Source organism: Kryptolebias marmoratus, linkage group LG19, assembly GCF_001649575.2.
Source record: "Kryptolebias marmoratus isolate JLee-2015 linkage group LG19, ASM164957v2, whole genome shotgun sequence".
NCBI classification, from domain to species: domain Eukaryota; kingdom Metazoa; phylum Chordata; class Actinopteri; order Cyprinodontiformes; family Rivulidae; genus Kryptolebias; species Kryptolebias marmoratus.
Window position 1 is genome coordinate 8,805,529 of NC_051448.1, and position 8,338 is coordinate 8,813,866.

The 8,338-nt window shown below is 42.0% G+C and overlaps 1 protein-coding gene across 1 annotated transcript; it reads left to right on the forward strand.

The window, feature by feature from the left end:
• Nucleotides 1-1,427: 1,427 nt before the first annotated feature.
• On the forward strand, nt 1,428-8,290 carry nr2e1 (nuclear receptor subfamily 2, group E, member 1). Its single transcript, XM_017423337.3, has 9 exons — nt 1,428-1,567; nt 3,945-4,090; nt 4,717-4,804; nt 5,176-5,411; nt 5,914-6,060; nt 6,241-6,337; nt 6,430-6,579; nt 6,685-6,790; nt 6,983-8,290. Exons 1-9 carry the CDS (start codon nt 1,513-1,515, stop codon nt 7,143-7,145), a joined length of 1,188 nt encoding a protein of 395 aa, XP_017278826.1. The 5' UTR covers nt 1,428-1,512; the 3' UTR covers nt 7,146-8,290.
• The last annotated feature ends 48 nt before the right edge of the window (nt 8,291-8,338 follow it).

Below are 8,338 nucleotides of genomic sequence, written 5' to 3' on the forward strand. Positions count from 1 at the left end.
AAACAATCCACAGAAAACAAGTCAATTTGCTTCTTTTTTAACGCTTAATAACCAAATGCAAACAAAAGTAATATGTTTTATTTATTCTTCAGAAGAAACTTTTAGCTGATTTTATAGGATAAAAATTTGTCTGTAATTTCATACTGACTCAGTCCCCTTCAGTGAGCCACAAGAAAAGCCTCCTTATTTGTGCAACAGGTTGAAAAACGCCGTGAAGCTCACAGCGGCTTTAAAACCAGAAAAAGTGATGCGTTCACGGAACCTCCCCCTGTAAGAAAACACCTTCAGAAAGTAAAAGAAAATGTAGGGAGAGAATTGTATTTTCAATTATTATTATGAATTTTTGACTCAGATAGTTTTATAGTATTATTTGATATTGTTTGGAGTTTTTGTTTTGTTTATTTTTACTTTATTTATTTATTATATATTAATATAACTATAAAATAGGCTGCTGTCTGCTGGTGGATGTTTACAGTCAGCTTCTCTCTCTGAATCATCTGAATGTGGGAGCAGAGATCTGTTTAAATCTGAGAATCACACACACACTTGTTTATAAACTCTTTATAGAGGACAGCAAACCTCAGCATTCCTGATATGACCGGAAGTGTAGCTCCAAACGGTCACTGAGACTTTGGCTTTTTTTTCCTAATTTTTGGTTTATTTTATAAAATAAAAATCACTTACCGTAAGTTTATTTTATTTTATTTTATTTTTTAATTTCTTAAACTTAAAATTATGAATTAAAATATAAATCAAAGTCAAATGTAAATAAAAAAAAACACATGCAACACGTGTTTCTCTTCTACTTGTGGTTTTGAATCCCCATCTTTTAAACACATACACACACACTCGCACACACACTCCAGTGACGTCAGGCTTGAGTTTGGTGTAGAAAGCCAAGTGGATGAAGGAAGTGGAGATCTCCACCCTCCAGCCTCCCCCCTAACACTTCTCATAAATATTACCAAGGCTTATTCAGAGGGGACTTCGCCGCACAAAGTCACGTTGCGCTCTGCTTTTTTTTTCTTTTTTTTTTAAACGCACTTCCATTTGTAATATTAACAATAATAAACCCAAATAAGAGTTTCTGTTTCCCCCCTCTGTGGCCGTGGCTCCGTCGGATGGGCTCCGGGCTGTGATATTTGCTCTTCTTGCGCCCACATCTCCAACTTTATGCGCCGGCGGCTGCGCCCCGCGCTGCTGGAGGGCTGCTGCCAGGGCTGACCGGCTCTTTTTTCTCTGGTTCTCCGAACAGCGAGGGCTGCTGACAGAACTGCGACTTCTGATTCTGGAGGAGGAGGCGGTGGAGGAGGAGGCGGAGGAGGGTGGTGGTGGTTCTCGATCGGAGGTCGCTCCTGTGGCAGACTGGAACTTTGAGTCGCCCGGATCTCATCCCTGAAGAAGCTGCGGGTTCCACTGCAGACTCGCCGCTCCTGTCAGAACATAAACAAATACAGAAGATACAGAGGGACCAGTCGTTTCAGAGTCTTTAAAATAGACCGAGGATTCAGGATGAGCAAACCCGGTTCAACAAGTGGCTGTTTGGATATTCTGAACGTCAAATCAAGTAAGTTTCTTTCATCTCTTCCCTGATGCTCCTTATGAATATTAAACTGTCTGCAGCAGGCCTTCCTCTCACCGGGGGCTGTCTGTGATGGCAGCAGAAAGTTTCCCAACACTTTTTGTGTCTCAAATTAACAGAATTCAATGAGCTCATTCTGCTTGGTCATAAAACAAATTAATATTAGATCGTTTAAATTAAATATTGTAAATTGCAAAGTGAAAATCTGCTCGTGTTTTTAAAGAAATAATAATCAAGACATATCTGCATATATATAAAAAATATATTCTAAGGCACAAATGTGTTCAAAATGTTCCCCACTTGATGCCACTTGTTGCTTGTAATTTATTTCTCTTTTCTTTTTTGTTCATGTTACAATAAACCGAGACGATTTCATTCTTATTTCTCTAAAGTAGCCTTTTGATTAAGACGTTAATTTCCACGACTTTTGTTATATTTGTTTTTTTTTTTATTATGACAGGCCTTTGCTTTAAATTCAAACTTTTAAATATCCCAACATGTTTGTTATTTGTAAATGAAGAAATAAAACAAATAAAGTAGTTTTAATTTAAAATGCTCCCAGTAAAGTCAGTGAAGTAATACATTTTATTAAGATTGGTGTTTTTTTTATTAATCACGCTAAATAATTTTGTTGTAATCACCCCTGAACTAATCTTAATAAACGCTTTAATAAAATTGACTCTGATAACAAAAACAGGCCAAACAAACGATTGTTATATCAAAAACTATAAACATTTGGATGGACTTTAATTTGATTTGTCCTTTATCTTTTCACAGATGAAAGTCAGGGATGTCAAACTGCAGAAACTCGAGGATTTTAACTCGCTGTTGCGTTTCTTTTTAAATCTGAAGGAAATGTGTGCTGATTGTGGGCCGAATCATTTCCTGCTCTCAGTAAAACTTCACTTCCAGATTTCCAGTTTTCTTTCAGCAGCTTTTCGCCTTGATGGTGATTACGTTAATGAAATATGCCATATATTTTCAAGCAATTATGGCGCACAATGAGGACGCACTGGACCCCCACAGCGGGGAGTTAAATACAGTTCCCCTCTTTCACAACAACAACAAAGGAAAAAATTAATAATTGTCGTTTTGGTAAAATAACCGTCAGAGTTCGTTGTTTCAGATTAGTTTTGAACTTCATCTTTTTCAGCTGTAACTTGAAATTTAAATTAATTTCAAATAAATGTCTCGACTGTCGGCTGAGATTTTTACTTAGTTTTTGTGACAAAAATTGATCTAATCTTACAATCCTCGAACATGCTGCTAAGTTTAAAAGAAATATGATTAATAAAATGATCGTTTAAGTGCACGGTTGTGTCCTATAAATAAATAAACAAGTATCCCTCCTAATTCTGAATAAACAGCCAATTGAAGTCCTATAACTACCCCCTGAAGTCATTGTTTTTGCTCTTGAGTAGTTATTCCCATGCTACCCTTTTTGACGGGTCACTGGTGAATCAATGAGCAGGTGGCAAAACGTCAGTGTAATTACATAGACGGCTTTTCCCTCCACAGTGGAAAAAAAGCTCACTCATATGCATACAAATATAGTCCTTTTTTTAGGAGATTTGAATACAAAATCTTCGCCAGGAAAAAAAAAATCACATTTTTTTTCATCTCCGCTGAGGTCGATTTACATACACTTCATTTGAGTTGGTGAAACGAGTTGGTGCGCATTATTCTCATGCTGCAGTGTCACTCCCTAATCCCGGGGCCTATAGACCTGCGGGATAAAGCAGCTGTCGAGTCCCATTATGAAGTGGAGTTGGCAGCTTGTCGAGATCCAGGCAGTCAGACGAGGTTCAATGGGGGAAAATCATTAAGTTAACACTTTCCCCTAATGTCTCCATTGTGCGCCCTCGGGCCATTGTCTTAGAGAGCTCAGATATGACGCTTCCCACCGGACTTTATTCTTGAAATATGCCCAGTGGATTCCCATGGTCATGGTTGGATGAGGCGCGAGGCGTGCGTTTCATTGTGTGTGTGTGTGTGTGTGTGTGTGTGTGTGTGTGTGTGTGTGTGTGTGTGTGTGTGTGTGTGTGTGTGTGTGTGAGAAAGAGAGAGAGAGAGAAGGTGTGTGTGAAAATTCTGGGCAAAAATAAGTCATTTGCTGGACAGTTTGGTTGTTGCGTCCTTTCACAATTTATTGTATTTTCAGCGGCTCAGTTCCAGAGTTTAGCAGACAATGAGCAGGTGGCAAACTTGAATCCTCATTTAGATCCAGTTATCCGCAAATTTTACTGTCAAACTTCCGGTTTTTATGTTTCAGCTCAGCCGATTGGCTCGTCAGAGTTGATATTTCAGTGACCATGCTTTCGAATTAACTTTCTTCCCCCCTCTCTCTTCTCTCATCTCCAAGGTCGGATTCTGGACATCCCGTGTAAAGTGTGTGGAGATCGCAGCTCAGGGAAGCACTACGGTGTTTACGCCTGTGACGGCTGCTCGGGATTCTTCAAGAGGAGCATCCGCAGAAACCGGACCTACGTGTGTAAATCTGGCTCCCAGGTGAGGCCTCGTTAGTCACTTCTAAACTGGTTTATTATCGATCTTCGTGCAGATCTGAACGGATTGGGGAGAATTTTACGTCTTTTTTCAGCCACTTTGCTTTCAGAGTTTCTGTAGAAATCCATTCAAGTAGGAAGAACAAGCAACAACCAAGTGAAGTTCTTCATATTTTAGCATTTCGATCATCTGGCATCAATGTTTGTTTTTTTTGCGCACAAACACATCTTTACGCACGAGATGCGTATTTACGCACAGATCTTTCTCCCTCTTTCTCGTTGTGTGGCCGTGGTAAATCTTCCTTGATGAGCCTAATTGTGTCATGCCTGCACCATTAAGTCCCGCACCTAAACACAGCGCGGCTCTAACATATCAGGTGTAATCCAATCTAATGTGATGACTCGAAGGAGAGGATTTAGGCGGCAGAGGGCGGGATCGAGCACTTATCCTGCGGGATGAGGCCGCACTAGAGCCGCAGGGAAGCGGGTCTATAACCACAAGATAATAGCACGATCTTTTACCTGCAGGTTTGCCTCCCGGGAGGATAATGGCGAGAGGCTTTTCCTCTAACTCGAAGCTGTAACCTCTTTTTTTTCTTCTCCCCCCTCCCTCAATTTGTCTGTGCGCAGGGTGGCTGTCCCGTTGACAAAACTCACAGAAACCAGTGCCGAGCGTGTCGCTTGAAAAAGTGTCTGGAAGTGAACATGAATAAAGACGGTAAATGGGCTTAATTTAATTATCGCTTTTGACTATAGAAACGCCATGCTGTGGCGTGGGCAACCCGGATGAAAAAGTTTATTAGGGCTGTTAATCAAGTCCCCAAAGAAGCTGATAATTACCTGTTTGCTTGTTTTAAAAGGGATATTATTTCTACTCTGATGGAGCGCTAATATGAGCTCATTACTGTCAGGGTTTTGTTCCTTTACGCACAACATTCGCAGTTTTAAGTACTTAAATTTGTTAATCTCATTCTAAAGAAAGCAGTCATTCACAAAGGTAATTTAAAAACGCAGATAGGGTAAATAAAGAGGTCTTTCACTCCTGCAGAAATCCTTCCTTAACTCTGTGCCTGTTGTCCCGCTTCACAGCCGTTCAGCACGAAAGGGGGCCCCGGACGTCCACCATCCGCAAACAAGTCGCCCTTTATTTCCGGGGCCACAAAGAGGTGAACGGCTCCTCGACCCATTTCCCGGGATCCTCGCTGCCTGGGCCGCCCTTCTTCACTACCGTCACGCAGCTGGAGCCCCACAACCTGGAGATGAGTTCAGTAGCCACCACGCCAGAAAGACAGGCCATTGTGGGTCTGGCACAGCCCACTCCAAAGGTCAGACATTTTTTTTAATTATTATTTATTTTGAAATAATACATCTCATGACTTATGAGCTGAAAGTTTCAGGCTGATTTTGCACCTTCAGCTAATATGAAATAAACATTTCTTTAGATTGTGTATGAAATGTATCATTCTAAAGCGACAAGGTTAGTTTATGATATAGATATTTGTAACTCATTATCCGACATGTTATTATAGGATTTCCCCCCGCCCCCCAGGGGTTAGAAGTTGAAATTCCTGTCCCGATTTAGCATCCTATAAGAACCACAAATCCGCCAATTAGATTTTATTCCCAGTAAATCCAGCACAAGCAACACTAATGATTATAAAATCAGGTGCTGGAGATTGGAATTTGATCTCTGTTCCTCACTATTCTCTGAATACAATATCGGCCCGCACGTGGTTGCTGTTTGACTATTTTACTTATTTGTTTTTTTAAAGAATGCTCATCTTTTGTTTTTGTTTGTTTTTTTGTTTTTTTTAAAACACCTTACAGTATCCTCACGAGGTCACCGGCACCCCCATGTACCTGTATGAGGTGGCGACAGAATCTGTGTGCGAGTCGGCGGCGCGCCTCCTCTTCATGAGCATCAAGTGGGCCAAAAGTGTCCCCGCCTTCTCCACCCTGCCTTTATCTGACCAGGTAAACAATGTGCGACCTGCTTGGAGAAGTTCTAGTTTGAAACCAGAACTCCAACTCTTATTCTAAAAAGGCCTTTCAGAGGGCTGAGAAAATAGAGGGATTTTTATGCCTTTTTAAAAGGAAGCTCCTTTAACAGCAAACGATTCTAATTGGGAATTTATTCAAAACTAAACCTTCCAGCTGATTCTGCTGGAGGACGCTTGGAGAGAACTTTTCGTCCTGGGCATCGCGCAGTGGGCCATTCCTGTGGACTCCACTACTCTCCTCGCTGTCTCAGGTGTGTATAACTCCGGTTATCTGAGGACTGCATTCTGTGGCTGCACGGTGCTTCAGCGTCACCCTCATATTTCTATTATTACAAAAAAAAAGGGATGAACACTGAAAACACGGAATCTCAGCGGATGAACAAGATCATGTCCGAGATCCAAGCGCTGCAGGAGGTGGTCACCAGATTCCGGCAGATGCGTCTCGACGCGACAGAGTTCGCCTGTTTGAAATGTATCGTGACATTCAAAGCAGGTGAGTGCTCATGCTATTCGAAATCAAAACGGGTGGGCAAGTTGAAATTGTCGCCACATGTGACAAAATGCGCAACTTACTGAGCACGCTGACTTTGGTTTGTAGTTCCCACGCAAGGAAGCACTGAATTAAGAAGTTTCCGCAACGCCAGCGCCATCGCAGCTCTACAAGACGAAGCGCAGCTCACCCTCAACAGCTACATCCACACCAGGTGATCTCCTCACGTCAGCCCGTCGCGCTCCTGCGCATGCGTCAAACTGTCATCTAATTTAACTAATTTGGCACAGGTGTGGCGGCTGGCGCTCCTACTTAATTGGCAGCTGGTGTCCGTGAGGCCGCAGACAGCTGAACTTTTCTTTTGTTTGTTTATTTATTTAATGACTTTGTTTTCTCTGTTTTCCAGGTACCCGACTCAGCCCTGCCGCTTCGGGAAGCTGCTGCTGCTCCTCCCGGCGCTCCGCTCCGTCGGCCCGTCCACCATAGAGGAGGTGTTCTTCAAAAAGACCATCGGAAACGTGCCCATCACCAGACTCCTCTCGGACATGTACAAGTCCAGCGATATATGAACTCGGGCGAGGAGGGGAAAAAAAGAAAAAGAAAAAAAGACTCGGGTCATGACACGTGCAGAACTCTTAGTGTAGCCCATCTATAGGCTCAGCTGAAATAAAGACACCCCCGTATCACCAGTTTAGTCCTTTAACAGCTGCGCTAGGTCAGAGTTAGCATCATAGACCGCTTGTACCATCCAGAAACTGCAGGTTTTACATTATTTAAATGTCGCCTTAAGACTCTGAAACCTGCCGAGTCCTGTTTGACACTCAAATGTTCTATATTACGATGTTTTTAAGTGTCTGTGAGACCAATGAGCCTGACGACCAACTCAATCTTTAATTGCTGTTCAATCCCAACGGTGGAAACCAAAAGACGCGTGGCGCATGCGCGGTGAGGACGCGTGCGTCGCTGTTCCGAGGTCCAGTGCTGAAACCAAACACTCAGAAGGTTCCAGCTCTATGAAGGACCGAGGAAGAAAAAATTTTAAAAAAAGAGGAAAAGTTGCTTTTCCCTCCTGACTGTAAAAATGACACATCCGAGAATGGTGTTTGTGTGTTTCAGTGGCTGCTGTCCCCGTTTGTGTTAATGTGTTCTGTTTGAGGCACAGCCTTAAAAATGTTTGTGAAGATAGACTCTAACACCAGATAAAATGATATCCAGCACTTGGATCTTTTTTTTTTTTTTCTTTTTCTTTGTTTGTGGCCTGTGGTGTTTTTATATGTTGTAAATATCTGGTTATAACTAAACTTAGTGCAAAAAGTAAAGAAATTTAAGTTTGGTTGATGTTTTTGTTTCACACAATATTTTATTTCCTCTTGTATGGTGCCACATATGTTAGGTAAATGTATTTGTAGTTTGAGTTGATCATTTATTGCATTGGTTCACTGAAGTCTGACAAACAAGACTATTTGGCAACTTAACTACTTATTCTTCGAACAAACAGGGGCACCAGTGGCAAGTGGAAGAACCATACACAGCCACAGTAGCCTAGCCCCTCCTCCTTATGCTGCTCACAGGCTCGATCACACACTGCTGTGGGTGGCAGCCGTTCTTTAACCAGCATTTATCACAAATCAGCCAATGTGGTTATGCTGGTCACTTTGGAACAAAAAGCTTGCCTGACCTGATATCTCAGGTGTTGAACAGGTCAGTCCTCTCCACTCCCTAATTCTGAAGGTAGTCTTTAATAAATTCTGCTCTATGGGGG

Coding starts and splice junctions, on each gene's coding strand:
- nr2e1 (XM_017423337.3), top strand. CDS start 1,513: ATGAGCAAACCCGGTTCAACAAGTGGCTGTTTGGATATTCTGAACGTC. Junction 6,061..6,240: donor CCCTGCCTTTATCTGACCAG/GTAAACAATGTG, acceptor TAAACCTTCCAG/CTGATTCTGCTGGAGGACGC. Junction 6,791..6,982: donor AACAGCTACATCCACACCAG/GTGATCTCCTCA, acceptor TCTGTTTTCCAG/GTACCCGACTCAGCCCTGCC.